This window comes from Elaeis guineensis, chromosome 1, assembly GCF_000442705.2.
Source record: "Elaeis guineensis isolate ETL-2024a chromosome 1, EG11, whole genome shotgun sequence".
NCBI classification, from domain to species: Eukaryota; Viridiplantae; Streptophyta; class Magnoliopsida; order Arecales; family Arecaceae; genus Elaeis; species Elaeis guineensis.
The window spans coordinates 141,892,781-141,913,574 of NC_025993.2; the positions used below are offsets into that span (position 1 = coordinate 141,892,781).

At 39.0% G+C, this 20,794-nt stretch overlaps 1 protein-coding gene across 1 annotated transcript in view; it reads left to right on the forward strand.

Moving 5' to 3' along the window:
- LOC105060343 (LEAF RUST 10 DISEASE-RESISTANCE LOCUS RECEPTOR-LIKE PROTEIN KINASE-like 2.1) overlaps nt 1–16,605 on the forward strand; it is a 40,102-nt gene extending 23,497 nt beyond the window's left edge. Inside the window, exons 3-5 of the mRNA XM_010944006.4 lie at nt 15,042–15,074; nt 15,167–15,196; nt 15,282–16,605. Of these exons, the coding sequence (XP_010942308.1) occupies nt 15,042–15,074; nt 15,167–15,196; nt 15,282–16,468 (1,250 nt within the window). The 3' untranslated portion in view covers nt 16,469–16,605. The remainder of the gene's footprint in view (nt 1–15,041; nt 15,075–15,166; nt 15,197–15,281) is intronic.
- The last annotated feature ends 4,189 nt before the right edge of the window (nt 16,606–20,794 follow it).

Sequence of the window (20,794 nt, forward strand, 5' to 3'; positions counted from 1 at the left end):
TCCAAAAGTGAGATCTACCATATTAAGAAGTTGGATCATGTGCCAAACTTTTAGCTGTCGTAACTTAGTCATATGATTCTCAATGAAAATGATCTTTCTCTTTTTGAAATCAGATCACTTTTAGACATTTAGAAAAACACCTTAATGGGTTAAAGAGGGCCTAAATTTCATTATTTTTCTTAAAATAGGTTGATAAACTGAAAGTTTTGTTTTCAAAAAAGACTTTAATTGGGTGTTAGTGTCCGAAAAGAATTAAATGGAGCAACAGAATGCAAAATTGATATAGATATAGACATCTATCTTTTGTAGAATTTTATTTTTTTGATTATTTTTATTAGTTATATTTATTAATTTTTGAAATCATTTCTACTCGAACTAGCAGAGGAATCTAATATGACTTATGCAAGAAAAAATTTCATTATAACTATAAATAGAGGCTATGAAGCTCAATTTATAGTGTGTAGGTCATTAACAAAAAAAAGAAGGACATAAACTCCATTTTCATAATATTTTCATCATTTTTTCTAAGAGATTCAAGTTGAGCAGGTTGAAGAAATTCTTCCTTCTCCTTGATCGGATCATATCTCAGGTTGATACATACCTTGATACGAGATAATATGAGACCTGTATGGGTCTGATATGAGTTTTGTACTGATTTCAACCCGATATAGAATGGAAAGATATGTCCCATACTAGGCAATTCAAGATAATATGGCAATCCATATTTCTAATTTTAAAATATAAACAATTCAATATTTTAAAAGCATGAGTCATGATGAAGGTGGTGAAGGCTGCAATGGTGGTTGTAATGATAGTTATAGTGATGGCGGCAATAGGATGGCAAAGGCTCATGATGATGATGGCCATGTAACAAAGGTAGTGAAATGGACGGTGGCAATGATAGTGGTGAAGATGATTATAACAACAATGGTGATGATGGTGATCAAAATATATAATGGTAGTAGTGATGGCATTAATGGTGGTGGGGGATAGATGTGACATTGACGGTGGCAGTAGAGATGGTGATGATAATGGTAGTAGTGGAAATAAAAATGACAGTGATGTTAGTGATGGTGGAAATTGTGATGGTGGTGATGGTAAAAGACAAATTTCTTCATTTGGAAATACTCAGAGTAAAATTTTTAATTTTATTTTTAAAAAATAAAAAATAAAACTAGTAGAATGGATCATGCTATTTGTCTGGCTTTCCATGATTGTATTTTTAATAATAAAAAATGAGAATAAATGAAATGCCAAAGAAGCACTAAGTGCTGACATCACACTTGATATCAATGATGAAACTCACTAAAAAATCTTGAATGTGCATCACTTTGCAATTGCCTTGCAAAATCAATAAGTGGATTTTTATACAAGATTTCTTAAAAAATTCATAATATATATGCTAGCAAAGAATGACAAAAAGAATAAATTAGAAATTTTGGGGCTTGTTAAATCTATAATTACCATTGAGGATAAACTATGGTGCTGAAAGCAACACCAAAACATGAAACAGGAAATGACAAATAAAATCATAAACAAACAAAAATATAACAAAATATGGATGTAAAAATATATAGAAATATAATTTTCTTAAAAATAGTTTGAAAGACCAAATGGAAACTATTAAGAAACTAGTTTTTGATGGGTTTATACTGGTTTCTCGAATATAGCGCATCTTATCTTAAATTTATGTAGATTTATAAAGAAGTGTCTAATGGCACGCTTTTCATTATTGATCAAACATAAGAAAGCTACCCAAAAATAATAAATTATTTAAAAGGTTTGTTAGCCAAAAACCAAAATTGGCTCTGTAAGGTACCCTTATCCACTAAAATAAAATTCAGATCGTCAACTATATCCTACTTTCTCTAAAAGATGAAAACATCATTATCTCCTGCAAAAAGACAACTTCAGCTATACTGAGTCTTAAGTCTCAACCTAACTAACACAGATTAGCACTAGAAGATAAAAATATTTATTTTAATTTTATTGATGAGTTGGAGTTTGTGATGACTCCAACACTTTCCTTCGTTATGAACTTCATACTAATAATGCCGAGCTTGCCGTGTAAAGCTTCAAACTGCTTGATTGCTAGTCCTTTTGTAAAGATATTTGCCTGTTGGTTCTTTGTAGACATTGAAAGCAAATCAACTTCTTTATCTACGATTTTCTCTATAATAATATGATATGAACCATGATGTATGTTGTTCTTACATAAAGTACCAAATACCTTGACAATCGAATCGCACTTTCATTATCATAATACGAGGAACAACATAATTTGTGTCTTGATGTTGGGTGGATGTCTGGCCAGGACACCACCTCCCAAGACCTTTTCAGTACCACGCAATGCAGCAGGAAGAAAGAAGATACAAAACAAAAAGAAAACAATCAAAATACGTGGATCAGCCACAAAAGGGCTCGCCTCCACGGGGCATGCAAACTTCACTATGAAAAAGAAATTTTATAAGAGGAGACCTCACCCCCAACCCTTGTACACCCAATTCTCTCTCACCTGAAGTTTCCCTCACAAAAGCTCTCTCTCTCTTGAAGATCTCCCTGAACCCCTGAAGAGCCTGGCGACCGCTGTCCAGGAGCCTCCTGCTTCTTCTCTCACAGCAGCCTTACGCCTCTCTCACTCCTCTGGTTCGTACGGCGGTGAGAAAACCCAACCACTGCTTCTCTGTTCGTCACAGGGCCCTTTTAAAGGGTTAAACAGAGTTTAAACCTAATTAGATTAGGTTTAAGAGTCCTAAACAAGCCAAATCAGCCTCCTGAATCGTCAGATCGTCACCGAAAATCACCTGGGCCCTCCGATCGCGCTCCGGTCCATGGAATAGTACCGTGGACCGTGTGAAACGCGTGGGAAATGCCCATGCGGTCCACAGGCCCCACCGTGGACCGTCCGGTCCACGGTGGACCGGGGCAAAGGGCCAGCAAGGCCGGCAGGGCCTGGGCCGGCCCGCGCGCGCGGGCCTGGGCCGCGCCTGCGTGCGGGCCTGCGCGCGCCAGCCTGGGCCGCGCGCCCGGTTGGGCCGCACGCCCTCCTGGGCCGCGTGCCAGGGTCGCGCGTCCCGCGCGGGCCTGGGTCGCGCATCCCGCACGCCGCCGCCTGCGGCCGCACCGCTGCCGCCCGTCGCCGGTCACCGGCGGTCCTCCACCGCCTCGATTCTCATGCCAACTTCAAGAGCTCGTATCTCCTCCATCCGAGCTCTGTTTCGGATGATCTTGATCTCGTTGGACTCCATTTTTCATCACGAACCTCACTGTGGGCTCAATGTGGGCTGAATCTCGAGACGTCAAATCCTAACAATCTCCACCTTGACTCGATATTCGGCCTCCTTCAAACTCCGAGAGCTTCTGGATCTCCTCGCCCCCATGCCCTGGGGCAATCGCCTGCTGATCATAGATGGGCAAACATGGGAGTCGAGCCAGGCTGCTCGATCCCATCTTCGTCGTATGCTGTGCTCCTCCTGACCTGAGACCTGCTCGGGGCATCATCCTGCGGCAATAGGAATCTCACCTTGCGACGTCGCCTCTCGTCCTCCCGAGTCTCCTGTCTCGTGCCCGATCCGCCTCCTGGAGCTCCACCTCACTCTGGGCTCCGCCTGGCTCCCGAAGCTCCACCTCGCACTGGGCTCCCTGTCAGGTAATAATGTTCTCTGCTCCCCTTTTTCCCCTCCAGCACAATCCTATTGCCGCGTAGCACCCTCAGGATTCTTCCACCAGCTACCGTCCTGTAGCCTCTCGAATCCAGTCTGCTAAGTGAGATAAGATTCCGTCTGAAATCGGGTATGTATCGGACCTCCCCCAATCTCCTCACTGCACCGTCATGTGTCCTCCAGCTGACCGTCCCAATGCCTCTGATCGCACAGCTTGATCCATCCGGCAGATATACAGTGCCCTCACTGTTCTCCAGGAAGTCAAGCTGCTCCTCTCTGCAACATACATGATAGGGGCATGCAAAATCTAATATCCACTGCTGGAAAGAAGTAGATACCTCGTCAGATATCTCCAGGACATCTCCATCTGAATCACTGCCGGCCGTCGCAACAGCAGCCACCGTCTGATTTTTCAGTTGAGGGCAATCTCTTGCTAGATGCCCCAACTCCTCACACTGGTAACACCTGATTTTGCTCAAGTCCCTCCTGGACTTAGACCGCCCTCGTTGCGATCTCATGTCGCTCCGTCTACCGCCTCCTGCACCTCCAGAAGCCACCAAAGCTGAGCTACCGCCACTTGAGCTCGAAGCTGGGTTCTCCCTCCTGAGAACCTCGTTCTAGAGTATCGCCGCGGTGACCTCGTCCATCTTGATAGTGCTCTTCCCCACTAGAAGAGCAGTCACCAAGGACTCGTACGAAGGGAGAAGCGACGCCAGCAAAACCAGCGCCCTGGTCTTCTCCTCAACGTTCTCGCCAACGCTGAGGAGGTCGGTGAGGATCTTCTGGAAGTGGCTGAGATGCTCCTGTACGCTCTGTCCCTCAGTCATCCGCAGTTAGTAAAACTGCCTCCAGAGGAAAAGACTGTTGGTGAGAGACTTCGCCATGTACAACTCCTCGAGCTTCGACCACAGCACCGTCGGGGAAGTCTCGCTCAGCACATGGATCACCACCTCATCCGCCAAGTACATACGGATGGTACTCACCGCCTGCATCTGTAGCCATTTTCAATCCCGCACCTCCATGGTGGTCGGCTTCTCATCACACAAGAGAGCATCGATCAACCCCTGTTGGATGAGCACGTCCTTCACCCTTGCCTGCCACAAGGAGAAATTGCTCTTACCATCGAACTTGTTGATCTCCATCTTGATTATTCCTGTCTTCTCCATCTTCAGTCTTGCTCACCACCACTGCAATCTGCGTCCTTGTACCACCTTGCTCTGAAACCACTTGTTGGGTGGATGTCTGGTCAGGACACCACCTCCCAAGACCTTTTCAGTACCACGCAATGTAGCAGGAAGAAAGAAGAAACAAAACAAAAAGAAAACAATCAAAATACGTAGATCAGCCACAAAAGGGCTCGCCTCCACGGGGCATGCAAACTTCACTATGAAAAAAAAATTTTACAAGAGGAGACCTCACCCTCAACCCTTGTACACCCAATTCTCTCTCACCTGAAGTTCCCCTCACAAAAGCTCTCTCTCTCTTGAAGATCCCCCTGAACCCCTGAAGAGCCTGGCGACTGCTGTCCAGAAACCTCCTGCTCCTTCTCTCACAGCAGCCTTACGCCTCTCTCTCTCCTCTGGTTCATACGGCGGCGAGAAAACCCAACCACTGCTTCTCTGTTCGTCACAGGGCCCTTTTAAAGGGTTAAACAGAGTTTAAACCTAATTAGATTAGGTTTAAGAGTCCTAAACAAGCCAAATCAGCCTCCTGAACCGTCGGATCGTCACCGGAAATCACCTGGGCCCTCCGATCGCGCTCCGGTCTACGGAATAGTACCGTGGACCGCGTGAAATGCATGGAAAATGCCCACACGGTCCACAGGCCCCGTCGTGGACCGCCCGGTCCACGGCGGACCGGGGCAAAGGGCCAGCAGGGCCGGCAGGGCCTGGGCCGGCCCGCGCGCGGGGGCCTAGGCCGCGCCTGCGCGCGGGCCTGCACACGCCCGCCTGGGCCGCGGGCCTAGGTCGCGCGTCCCACGCGGGCCTAGGTCGCGCGTCCCACACGCCGCCGCCTGCGGCCGCACCGCTGCCGCCCGTCGCCAGTCGCCGGCGGTCCTCCACCGCCTCGATTCTCGTGCCGACTTCAAGAGCTCGTATCTCCTCCATCCGAGCTCCGTTTCGGATGATCTTGGTCTCGTTGGACTCCATTTTTCACCGCGAACCTCGCTGTGGGCTCAATATGGCTGAATCTCAAGGCATCAAATCCTAATACTTGACATATAACACCAAGAAATCTCATGAGCTAAATCATTTCTTGAACTGCCATCACAGTGGCATGATACGTTGCCTTTATAAGACAATGCAATAATAGGTTATCTCTTACCACACCAAGAATTAATATGAGATCTCGAGCTAAAGGAATAAATGGTGGTAGATGGCCTACGTGTGTCCATATCACTACCATAGCCAGCATTTGTAAATCCTGCTAGCTTGAGTAAAAATTTATTAGTATATAAAATATAATAATCAATACTCTTAGCAATATATCTCAGGATCCAGAAAATTGCATCAAAATTAATATGGCCACTTGGGACTTTGCATATATCAGTTGATAGTGCCAACAACATATAGGCCTCATGGTAGTCAAATTTATCAAACTGCCTATAATTTATCCGTACATGGTAGGATCATCAAGAAGCTTACATTACTCTGTCCGATTTTAAATTTGATTCGGTTGGTGTTTGCATATGCTTGCACTTAGCTTTTCCATACTTATTCAATAAGTTATAATCATATTTTTTTGACAAATAAAATAGCCATCCTTGAGCTTAGCTACTTTAATGCTAAGAAAACATTTTAATTCACCAAGTCCATTTGTCTCAAATCATACAGATAGTTGTTCACAATGCTACAGAACTCATCAATTTTATCACCCATGACCAAGTCACCAACCTCTTTTAGGGGCATACAATCACCAAATCCTTAATAGTATACTTCAAAAATAAATTGGAATATGAACAAGATAGAGGATAACCATAAAATATTAAGTACTTTGCAATTTTTGCATAGCTTGCTCTAGGCTATAGGTGTCTTGATGCTTTACAAGCGTAGCTTTGTAGCATTTAATAGAGCCATCACTTTTTCTTTTCATCTTATAAACCTACATTCAAGAAATAGAAAAAGTAGTGTAAGCTAAAGGGACTAAATCCCATATCTTATTCTTCTTAAAAGCTAAAATTTCTTTGTTTCTCTTTTCGTCTTATCTGGATGTGCAAAGAACATTAGCTAAGTCTCATCCTAAGGAAAATGTAGTGACAAGTCAAAAGATAAGGGATAGATGGATGCATAGGCATGCGACCGGCTTGAGAGTAGTTGGAAATATGATGATCAAAAGAAGGATACAAGAGCAGTATGAGTCCAAATGCCTTAACCTTTAAGGACTTTTGCTAGTATTATACTACTATTTGAAGAAGATGGATCTAGATAGGAATAAACATGCAATGTGAGTTATGATAGTAGAAATCTAAGTTATGTTGCACTACTCTTAAGATAGAAAGCTACTAATAAGATAAGTTAAGATATAAGCTAAGATATAAGCGACTCTTCTTAATTGGTAAGATGGGTGCTATTGCTTATCTTAGACATTGGTCCTCATTATTATGTACCACATGGTCCACATTACCATGCATATTAGGTAGTGCTACCCCACCTCTCACATTACATGTAGGTAGTTTGACCATTCCTCTTACGTGTAGGTAATTGCAACCACTTGCCAACTACCATCTCTAGACTCTATTCCACTAAAACTTCATCCAAGGATGAGAACTCTCTCTCCTCTAGGTTTGTACACCATAGTTACTTAGCTTACACCCTTAGTGTTTTGGCCTACACCTGTCTTGATGTATCGGCCTCTTGATCATAGCTGATTTTGACATAGCGTAAACAATGCCCTTGCATCCCATTAGTTGATGATCAGAAGAGTAATAAGATATATTTGTGACCACATCTATCAGCCTAATTTTGGACTTGGATATCATTTAATTTGGCTGATTAATTTGAAGATCATGGAGGATCTGGCAAAGATGGGACAAGCTTAAGCAGCAAGTACAAACCATGAAGGATATTGTGGTAGTAAGATCTATCATTATGCTTGGCCCCCAACACATAGATACGGTAGATACAGTAGAATAGGTTGCTCCCCAGAACATAGATTGGGCATGCATGATTGTTAATGATGATAAGATGATGGTATCCACCAGGATTGTTGCTCCCTAACCCTTGAGATGGGGATAAACTATATAGTAGGTCATTTGAATTGCTACTTTTCATCCATAACCCTGAGGGGATGACTAGTTCCAATGATAGGGCCATGTGTTATTGTGATTCCATTAACATATCTCTCAATAACAATCTATAAACTGGGATGATTGAAACCTATCTTGATGTTGAATATTGGCCTAATATTGAACAAGCATTGTTGATGTCTGTTCAGTCTGATTTGCTCCTGCATTTGCTTGCAATATCTATTCCTTATTGTCTCAATTTGTAGATTCTAAGGGCTTCACAAAATAAGATTCATCCACATTCTCATGATAGGCTAAAATCCCAAAGTCGGGGTTGAAGATCCTAACATTTTCATGTGAATATTGATGGGTTGATTCATCCTCCATGAAGACATGATGGTTTCCTCTTTCATAGGATATGATGGAATATACTATGGCTGAACATATCAACCCTCAATAATAGAAATAAATTTTTGGACCTGTTCCAACATCGAAGTCAAAGATATTGCATACCACTCTAAGAGTGGTCTTAGCATAATGGTTCTTTTCTCTGCTATTGCTTCATTGATCTCTGTCCATAGTGTTATGGTCGTAGCTACATAGTGCCCCATCATGCATGCCAAAGAGCTTGTTATCTTCCCTTCCATCTTGTCTGGGTATGCTAAGGAACTTGTTGGTTTAGTTTTATCAAGGTGTGTCATGCTTCGAACCCAGCACTCGGGTCGACTATATGATATGGCTGCATGATGAACCCTAAAGCAAAATTCTAGAGATCTGTAAGGTTTATAAAATGACTCCATTGCTTGAACTCTAAGTCAAATCTATCCAAAACTATGTTTCCTGCAACTCTAAAAAAGGAAGGAAAGGAGAGATATAAGCTTTATAACCTAGTAAGAATCCTCCATATTCACACCATCATGAATATAGCATATCTTTTAGGAAATATATATAATTGATAGAAAAATAATAAGATTCATATATCATCAATTTGATAATTGAATAATATTATCATAATTTTGTTCAACACATCATATATCACTGATCAACAATTTTATTTAGTAGTCATTCAGTGAGATTACTCATCATTAACTAGTTAATACAGTTCTAATCTTGACAATATTATTATCCGAAGATCAGACTAGATCCATTCATGCTCCGGGTTAAACACATATCATGTTTTTGTCCGTGGCTAGCAATGACATCTCAGTCCATAGCTAATATCATAAACACCACATGTCACACATGTTGGCTAGTCCAGATATCCTTCAATTACACATGATTTATCATTTTGGTTTGATGTCAGCATTAGACTAGTCCAACCATGCTCTAACCTACGGCAGGCTAAACACGCACTATGCTTTCACCTATGGTCAGCAACCATAAATCATATCTCAGTACACAACTGATATGTCATGTTTCACACATGACCGACTAGTCCACATGCTCAACTTTTTTCTACTCTTATAATTATATAAAATTATATTTATCTTTCTAGAATTAAACTAATTATAAGCATGGTTGAGCTCATGGTAGGCCCAAAATAATGCTACACCCTGTCCAAGATAGACTCAACACACATAGCACGTTTCTGGCATGGCTAATCTATCCAGATATCATCCATACCTCATCCATATTATTAAAATTATGATCTGATTTTTTGATATTAGAATAGTCTCAGTTATACTCTAGTCCGTGGTAGGCCAAACACAATACTGCATCCCAGTATGAGATTGACACGATATACACACTATGTTTCTTGCATTACCAATTATTCCAAATGCTGTTCATCCAATCAATTATGTTAAGTCATATTTTTTCTTATGCAACATGATATTTATAAATAAGCATCAATTAATCAAAATCCATAGAATATCAAATCAACAATGCATAATGCACATACCAAGATATATATAAAACATACAACAATCATATAGGTATATCTATATATTATTTTTCATAATCACATAGATCATTATATTGAAGAATCCTTACCTCTAGTAGTGATTAACTTAAATAATGCAAATATTGACCAACTCTTGGATCTACAAACTCGAGAGGGCATAGAGATCGGCCCAACACCATCTTGCCTAAGAAATTGCTCACATATAAAGCCAATCTTCATGATTAAATCAATTGAAAACATTCAGGATCCCTGATGAAAAATTATATAAAATTAGAGTAAATGGTTACACGATGCTAGTCGGAGACCCTTGATCTCACAAACCAATCTAAGATGCCTCCATTATCGACCCAAACCTACCATATTCCTAGACCCTCCATTTGTCCTAGGTTATTAAGAAAATAGAGAGAGAAAGAGTGAAGAAGAGAGAGAAAGGGAAGAGAGAGAATAGGCAAGAGACTTAAGAGTATTCCTCCTTTTTTATTTTATTTTTTTTTTCTATCTTGTTTTCTTCTTCTTCATGGAAAGAAACAAAGGAAGGGAGGAGAAGGTTTAGGTCGGCCACCTCCCTTTGTAATGAACCTCGAAGGCAGTGGCCTTCAGGAACTGTAGCTGCAACAGTGGTGATAATCGATGGTAGATGACATGGCACAACCCTAGACGATGATAGCCAATCCGATAGAAGAAGAAGAAGAAGAAATAAATAGGGGAAGGGGAAAATCTTAGCCGACCCACCTTCCATGACCCTGGCCCTCGATGACAGTGACCCTGATGGCTCCAGTGGTAGTGCTCTAGTCCTTGGTAATCAAAGCATGCTACATCGAGTGATGATGGCAGGTTTGGTGGAGGAAGAGAGAAGAAAGAAAAAAAGGAGGCTCGGTCCATCATGAAATCCGATAGTCGATGGCTCCATCTGACGGTCAAAGGCTTCCTAGGGTTCGAGAAAGAAAAGAAGAAAGAAAATAGGAGATCAATACCTCAAGTCCAGTGATGGAATTGGTGGTAGCTCACTGGAAATGCTTGATAGAAATACCCAATAAATTTGATGATTTCACCAATGATTTGACTGAAGATTGGTGTGACACATAGAGAAGATAGGAGGGAAATTTTATAGATTGGAGTTCTATGGTTTCATCAGAGTTCGATTCACCCTAGAACTCCCCCTCTTCATCATAATCAAGGAAGAGGAAGACTCTAATCAAGAGTCTTCCTTTCCTTCACGTGCATCACACATGAATGGTCCAAAAAAGCCCATCTAGTCAAGCTTGGTTTAATCCAGGTTCCAAGCCGGTCTAGTGGATAGGGCCCGATTCCTTATGAATTGGGATATTACAAGGTATGCCAAGAAAAGAGTAGTAATATGTCAGAAGGTAAAGGGAGATAGGTGCATGGGCATACTACTGGCATTAAAGTAGTTGGAAAGATGATAATCAAAGGAAGGATATGAGAGTAATATGGGTCTAGGTATCTTGATCTTCATAAACTTTCACCATCATCACCTTACCATTCGAAAGAAATAGATCTGTATAGGGATAAAGGTGTAGTCTAAGTTATGATAGTAGAAATCTAAGTTAACATTACTCCTGAGGTAGAAGGCTATTAGAAATTAGGTGAACTAATAATATAAGATAAAATCTATTGGCAAGTTGGTTTATCAAAGGGTCCTTCATTTAGATTGCAATTAGATATTTATAAGAGACTACTCTCAATTAGTAAGATTGGAGCCACAACTCATCTTGAATACTTATTCTTACTATTACGTATCATATGGTCCATTGTTGCCATACATGAGATAGGTAGTGCGATCCTACCTGTTGGCTCTCTTTCTATCCAGTTCGAACATGTTGCGGAACCTTCTTGTGGATCTCATCTAGTGTGTGACAAGAGAGTAGTGATAAGCTAAATGGCTATGGATAGATGTGCATGAGTATACCATCGACATTGGATTAGCTGAAAAGATAATGATAGTGACTGAAGAGAGGATAAAGAGTAGCATGGATCTAGATGCTTTGAACTTTAAGAATTTTTATAACCATCACACTACCATTCGAGGGATATAGATGTGGATAGGGATAAAAGATACAATGTTGGACTACAATAAGGTTGCAATGCTAGGCTGCGATAGTAGAAATCCTTATTACTCCTACTCCTAAGGTAGATAGAAACTATGACAAACTAAGATATGATAATTCATTCATTTGATTGTTGAAGGGTCCATACAAAGTATAATTTTCATTTATTTATACTAACAAATAATAAAAAAACATACTTTGATAGCGCCATCATGTCTGGCCTTCACTTTTGATAGTTTTGATAGCTGATGCTAGTTGTTCTCCGCTATGCACATTTGTCAAAATGGTTGCTTTACAACTGTCAGGTTAGTATTCATATCATTTTGGTTTTGGTTTATTCAGACATATTACATTAGTTATCTTTCTTCACTTCCGCCTACAATATGGTCTTCTATACTTTGTAAATATCTTGGAAACCGATTCAATCACCTCAGCTTACTCCCACCAGGTAAATATCTTGGAGACTGATTCAATCACCTCAGCCTACTCCCACCAGCCATTTGCCTTGTATTGTGATTGATCGTGGCAAGGACTTGAGCTGTTAGCCTACTTATCAATAGTTAGACTCTACCTCTTACATATCTATGCTATTGTAAGTAAGATTTTGCATGGCTAGACCCTTTCCCGCCTAACAAGAATCATATAATTTTCATTTTACTTCATCTTGTCCTATCCACATGGTGTTTACTCAGGACCTCTAGCCTAGTTGTTGAGATGGGGTTTAAACACCACCTCTTAAATCGTAGATGGTGCAAAGTTGGGTACCATTACTCACTATAGATAGTTGTCCTTGCTATTGTGTGTTACATGGGCCTCCATTCTTATTCACGGTGGGTAGCTTGACTACTCCTATATATAGATAGTTGCAGCCACTAGCAACCACCATCTCTGGATTCCACTCCACTAAAACTTAAGCCAATAACTCTCCCTTCCTTAGGTACACACCATATTCGACCAATCTATATCCTTAATATTTCAGCTTGTATCTCTCTTGATGTATCGGCCTCTTGTTCGCAGTTGGTTTGGATGTGGTATAAGCAATAGCATCTTTCCAGTGAGATCTGAATGTATCAATTTTACCAGTCAATAAGATCTAGCTCTGCACTTTACAAAAGATAGTGCATCTTTTCATATTGGCATCTAGTGTAAGGTAATGCTTGTATTCACTCTCCTTCTGGAAAGCCTATTAATTACTCCTTTACTTTGCATGTCTTAAAGTCAATCATAATTCACGTGGATAAATCTAGCATACCACGAATCAGCTATGCCGTGTCATGCCTATTAGTCCAATCTATGTAAAAATTACCAACATATATAATATAAAGCTTGTTCATTTCCTATGCCGAGTAATAAGCTTTTCAGAAGCTTTAACAGGAGCATAAATCTCAAAAGTAATAGGGCCAAATAAAATAGACACCTTTTATCACTAATTTGTGAGGCACAAACTAAATTTTTCTTCATGCTAGGAATATAATAATATTATTTACAGAAATAGAAGAACTTTACTTGAGCGTTTGTTGCAGAGAATCACACGTATCTTTGATGCCCAATAATCAGCCACCGACCAAATTCAAAGAAATCTTGTTACTTGCAACATTAACAATCAACATCTATCTCAACCATCCAAGTTTAATATTTTTTTATTAAACATTAAAATGAACTGATTAATGATTTATGTTTGATTTTTTTTTTGCTTTTAATTTCATTCTAGAAGATCTCAGAAGAGCAATTCATAATACAAAAGAACGTTCAAAATCATTGTTGCGGCTGTTATATTATAAAAGAAAATTCTCTTTCTCTCTCTGAATCTCAATCTGGTGATGCATCAACATCTCCTGCCCCACGGGCAATGACAAACCAAAACCGTGAACTCCCAAGAAAATGGGAAGGCGGAACTGAAAATAATTTTTATACAAGATTTTACCAATAAGGTGGAACTGAAAATAACTTGGATCCACCAATGTCGCTTTTTTTCTTCTTTTTTTGGTAAATACCAATGTCGCTTTTTCAAAACAAAGCACATATTAATCTAATAATCTTTGAGAAGCCATAAAATGCAAACAACCAAATCATCGGGTTTTCTTTCCCCTTACTGGTAGATTCACATCACTATTCACACACATATTTATGAAAAACAAAGCAATAAGACGAGAAAAAAATCAACTCCTTGTCTACAACCACAGACTTGGATCAAGTTTATTAAGAGGTTTTAAATATCCTCTCGCAAAATTATGCTGTTAATCCTCTAATTTATTATAACGACTGCAAAAAAGGAGATGGAGTCTTATCCAAACGTATTCCCGTTATGATGCGAGAGATAAGAATAGTGTGTATTTAATTTTAGTTCATTTATTGGCATTTCACAGCTTGGGGAAATATAAAATATCATTAATTATTTCTTTTGTTTTTAAATGGAAGGCCCACCACATATTTCATTGGAGCGAAATTCTTTATGCACCACGGGCAATGTAGAAAATCCGACATGAAGTGCATCGCTTCGTCTGATGGATCTACATAGTCACTACTTTGCAACATGTATTTAATGCTTGCAGGTCAATTTTTTCGTTTAAAAATCTTGTATGATGAAAATACCACTGTCCGTCTTTGAAAAAATTATAATATTTTATATCCATATTATGATATCTTACGTCCATAATATCCATAGGATGTCATAATTTTTTTTTAAAAAAATAGTATTTTTGTCATTCAAAATTTTGAAATGAAAAAGCCCACCTGCAAGCATTAAATGCGCGTTAGAAAATAGTTGGACAAAAAATACTCCTCTCATATTATGATATCTTAGGCCATATTATGATATCTTGCGCTATATTACGTCACAGGATGTCATAATTATTTTCAAAAGATAAGAATATTTTTATCATACAAAATTTTTAAACGAAAAAATCGACCTACAGATATTAAATACGTATTGAAAAGTGATGACGGTATGGATCAATCAAACGATGCGATGCACTCCACCCCGGATTTTCTACGCTGCTTATAGTGCACAAAGAATTTCTCTTTCATTAGGACATGAAATGAGTAATAAACAACCCAAAGGCAGAATGGGGACCGGTGGGCCTGGCCCCTAAAGGTTCATTGATACAAAACATTTGTGAATGCACAAACGCGGGTCAAAATGTTGAGAACGTTTGTGAGTTATTTGTTTTGATCTCATGCAGGTTTCTTCAGTTGCTTAGGGGACATTATAGAAGGTAAGACCTTTGGAACTCGTTTTTAGTGGATGACTAGATTTTATTATTTCTCAACAAGACTGACGTTCATCAACTGCATGGGTTATTGGCAGAAGCTGGGACAGCGTTCCTCGACCTTGAAGGTACAATTGGTTGTTTATCTTGCAAGTACTACTGACCTTATTACTATGTACATCTGAAAATCTCTTCATGTCTCTCTTTGCATAGGACTCATTATCCTACCAGGACGAACAATCATTGGGATATCATGCTTGATGGCCTACCTTGTATATAAATTACGAAGGAGGCATAGGTCGATGGACAACAGAATCGAAGATTTCTTGAATGACTACAGGAATTCCATGCCCATCCGATACTCTTATCGGCATATCAAGAAGATGACCAATCAATTTAAAGAAAAATTGGGCCAAGGAGGTTATGGTTCTGTGTTCAAGGGAAAGCTTACGACAGGCCGTCTAGTGGCAATAAAGATTTTAGAGAAGGCCAAAGGAAATGGACAGGAATTTATCAATGAAGTGTCTACCATTGGAAGGATTCACCACACCAACGTGGTGCAACTCATTGGTTTCTGCTTCGAGGGTTCAAACAGAGCTTTAATTTATGAATTCATGTCCAATGGATCACTGGATAAGTATATATTTTCCCAAGAAGAGGAGGCTGAGATTTTGAGCTGGGAGAAGATGCAGGATATAGCACTTGGAATAGCTCGAGGGATTGAATACCTTCATCGAGGTTGTGACATGCAAATTTTACATTTTGATATTAAGCCTCACAATATCCTTTTGGATGATAAGTTCAACCCCAAAGTATCTGACTTTGGATTAGCTAAACTCCATCCTATAGAAGAGAGCAAGGTTTTGGTAACTGCTGTGAGAGGAACCATAGGATACATGGCTCCTGAATTGTTCTATAGAAAGGTAGGTGAAATCTCTTACAAGTCTGATGTTTATAGTTTTGGGATGTTATTGATGGAAATGGCAGGTAGAAGAAAGAATCTAAACCCACATGCTCCGAGAAGCAGCCAAATCTACTTCCCCTCGTGGATCTACGACCAGCTTTATCAAGGAAGAGACTTGGAAATGGAGGATGCCACCGATGATGAAAAGGAAATTGCCAAGAAACTTCTGATGATAGCACTACGTTGTATACAAATGAATCCGGCAGAGAGACCATCTATGAGCCAAGTTGTAGAGATGTTAGAAAAGAAAATCGAGGATATGCAAATGCCAACAAAGCCTTTTCTATCATCTCTAGACAAGGTGTTCAAGGAAGATCATACAATCGACGAGGAAGATCATACGATCGACATGGAAGCCTCGGAATCATTATATGAGCCTGGAAGCAATACAAACAATAGATCAAATGATGAAATAATTTCTTGCTCATCCAAATGATAAAGGGATGTTGCCAATTTCCACGCTAGATCTTTGATTTCACTTTGTTGCCTGGTTCTACTACAACTCGAAATGTTATTTGTGAAATCAGTTTTATATCGCCTAATTCAAAAGACAAGCATTTATTCATGCTAAAATTTCATTTTTTTGTCACACTTTATCATGCAAATCCCATCATCTTTCTTTTTTATTTTTTTAATTACTTTTGGAAGGACTATCTTCTGGTGTGCGTTCTCTTTCTCAGACACGAAGCAGTCCCAGAGGGATGTTCTAGAATGTATACACGAAGCATAGAATCAATATGACAGATGCCGTGCTAGCAAATAACCCACTGGATTTTGTGGGACGTTCTAGCCCCACTTAAAAAGTTGCCATGGCTTGGATGACAAGACCCAATCATTAGATGTTTTCAAAGTTTCATGGGTCGTAGATGCTATGGATGGTAAATATCTTGATTTGATGGATCAGACTTGAAAAAATAATAATCAGGTTAATTATATTTGATCCTATCGATTTTGATCCTACTATACGAAAATGGACATAACTCTTTTCTTCGGAATCAGAATTGCCTATAAGACCTAAATTCGGAAAGCTCTTTCCGTGCTCTATGTATCTCATGTCTTTGCCATTATAACCCAATTTTGGGGTTAGATTCATTTGTCTGATAAATCAACGGGAGTCTGAAAAATCCTGGACCAATTGGAAGTCTTAGTTTTTTTCTATTTTATATTCAGAATAAATCTAAAATATTCTAGTTGCTTAGGCATCAAGTTAAATTTTTTTTTCTTATAAATACGGTTCTTTTGACCAACATTATAGGCAGTCTATTTTCTTTGATATCGAATCAAAACTCTAAAATAGAATTTTTTCTTATTTTTACTATTCTCTTTGTTTTGTACGTCTTCCTTCCCTCTTTTCCATCAAAACGTGGTCTTGACTACGTTAGTTAGTATTAGAGCCCAACCGATTCTTGAGCGGAGTTTCTTTTCTGTAGTCGAGATAGTGGGTGGTGCAGGTGGCCGCAAGTAGAATCAAATTGTAATTCAGGCAGCGACAGCTTCAAAAGAAATCATGTAGTGAGAGTGCGATCTGATGATAGAGTGCGAGGATTTGAGGAAACAAATGACAGAACTGACTGCGCATCTTACATAGTTGGAAAATCATAATGCAAGATCTGAGATGAAATCAAAAGATCGTAGATCTAATAAAGAAGTTTCAAATTTCGAGAATCCCTTCTATAAGGATACCCCTATCTATTGGCAGGAAGGTCGAAGCGATTTGTTCAAGCAACTAGCTTGTTGGTATGATACCATCAGGATAGATCTATCTGAGTATTTGAATAGTCTATAATCGGAGGTGTTCCTCGATTGGTTGGATCAGATCGAGCACATCTTCGAGTATAAGGAGATGCTCGACAACAAAAAAGTGAATCTTGTTATCTTGAAGTTGACGAGTCAGACTTCTACCTAATGGCAACAGCTAAAGAAGACCAAGGAATACAAAGACAAGCCAAAGATCCAGAATTGAGAAAAGATGAAGAAGATGCTAAACGAGCAATTCTTGTTCTTCAACTATACATAGTCTCTGTATCAGCACCTGCAAAACCTCCAGCAAGAGACTAGATCCATGGATAAATACATGGAAGATTTCTACCAATTGATCATTAGAAATGACCTGATAGAAAATGAGGAACAAATGGTTGTGAGATACCTTGGTGGACTAAGGCAGCAGATCCAAGAAGCCATGAAGCTCCACTCTTTATAGATGGTCAAAGAAGCTTACTACTATGCCATAGTTGCTTAGGAGTAGTAGCGATGAAGGCCTCTGTAACTAGGTCTAATCCTCTCTTATAAAGCAATCAAGCACCGAAGAATCAGGAGAACCTAAGGTGCAACATAGCTTCTACCCCTCTTGTTTGTAACGCTATTGATTCAAAGTCCTCTAAGCCATCTCCGACTAGTTCTTCTACTCTACAGTGCTACAACTATGGCGAGATTGAACACATAGAGCAAGTGTAAGAAGTCTATTAGTTGATTGGAGAAATAGTTACTAATAGAAGGAAACAAAATATCTGACGAGGATCGAGAGCCTACTTATGATGGAGATGAAGAGGGGGTTGATTCTCTACTATTTGAAGATAGAGGAGAGACTTTAGTTGTTTGAAAGAACTTGTTTGCTCCCAAAAAGGAGGAAAAAGAGGATTGGACATAGGCCAATATCTTCTATACCTACTGCACCATTAAATAAAAAGTCTGCAAGGTCATTATCGATGGAGGTAGCTGGAGGAACGTCATCTCTCAAGAGGCCATCTCTAAGCTAAATTTGACCATTAAAAGGCATGCTTAGTCATATAATCTGTCATGGTTCCAAAAAGAAAGTGAGGTAGTTGTTGATAGTCATTGCCTTGTTTTATTTTCTATCAAGCAGAAATTCTTCAATGAAGTTTGGTGCTACATTATTATCATGGATGCTTGTCATCTACTTTTATGAAGACATAGGCCGTATGATTGCAGCATTATTTATGATAGTCACTGGAATGCTTACTCATTCTAAAAGGACCATCCGAATATTCTTGGTGTCGATGAAGAAGAACCTATCTAAACCAAAGCTAAAGACCAGCAATATCAACCTTCTAACGAATTACTCTTACTTGAAGGAAGCAATGGAGACTTCTAACTTAAGGGTGAGTTCTTTTCAATCTAAGGAGTATGACGTAGATGCCTTAGCTAGTAAATATCTTGATTTAAAAGACCGAACCAAAAGGACAATAAATCAGGCTGATTGTATCTGACCCTATCGATTTTGACCCTGTCGCACTAAAATAAGCATAACTCTTTCATCCAGAGTTAGAATTGCCTATAAAATCTCAATTCGGATAGCTCTTTTCGTGCTCTACATGTTTGATGGCTTTACCATTACAATCCAGTTTTGGGGTTAGATTCATTCGTTTGACAGGTTAACGAAAATCCGTAAGATTCTGGATCAATTAGAAATCTTAATTTATTTCTATTTTATATTCAAAATAAATCTGAAATATTTCAGTTGCTTAGACATCAAGTTTGAATTTTTTTCCTTATAAATATAACCCTTTTGACCAACATTATAGAAAATCTATTTTTTTGATATTAAATCTAAATTCTAGAAAAAATTTTTTATTTTTACTGTTCTCTTTATTTCGTGCATCTTTCTTCTCTCTTTTTCATCAAATCTTGGCTGTCAAGCAACGTGATCAGCAACAATAATAAGTTCCTTGGTTTGTGGACGAGGAGGAACAGGACAAATAAAATACCATCTATGCCATATTACTGCACTTTATTCCACTAAAAAATATTTGTTTGCGCTCCTAAATAAAGAAGTTAGCAAAGTGGCAAAGGGAGGATCTCCGAAATAAATTCTATATAAAAATTACTCTAAAAATTGCATAAGGTTTATTATGCACCATCTCTGAGGAAAATATATCTATAAATGGGCTAAGAGGGAGGAGAATCTTTGGATGCCCTCTTAATTTGCAATCTAGCTGCATTGCCTAAAAGGTTCTTTAGTTGTTTGGTTGGTTAGGCTCATGCTTCACTCAGGAATCGCAAGGGAAAAGGTGTTGAAACATGAGAAGAACCTGATAAATGCTAATCCATGCCTTGAAACCCACTAAGCCCAGATTGGCTATGGTTGGTCCACAATTAACTTAACCAACTGTTGCAAGATCAATCAGGGATAGAGATGCAGGTGGCGCAGTATGGGTTGCCTGCAACCGGTCCGATGATAGATGCAGTCAAACATGACTGTAACCTAGCAGTCCTTACAGTCTTAGAGTAGTTAAAGCATATTACCATACAGGAATATAGTAATATTAAATATGATCACAATGTAATATTGCAATTATGTTATAAAGTTATGAAAATATAATTATTATCATGAAATTAATATAATAATACCTCATCATATATTTATTACAAATGTTTTTTAGTTATTAAAATAAAATATCACAGTTATAATTAGTTGATATTTTATTATAATATCAATTATATTGATGTAAATGATATCCTATATCATTCTTTTATATTTGATATCATATAACAATATACAGTATGATATTATAATATACCATAGTCGACGCTGTAATGATGCTTGCAATGATGACGTGGGATCAATTGACAACACTTTTTAGCAAAGGCCAAAACAGCAATTTTCCTTTTGTCTGTAGTGTACTAGAGTCAACAAGCGTGTTTCCTGATCAAGTTAGACAAGTTTCTTCAAAATATTTAGAAGTATTAAGGGATAAAGGGGACAGAGTTTTCCTGGAAGAAATTCACCTTCTTACCCATAAAG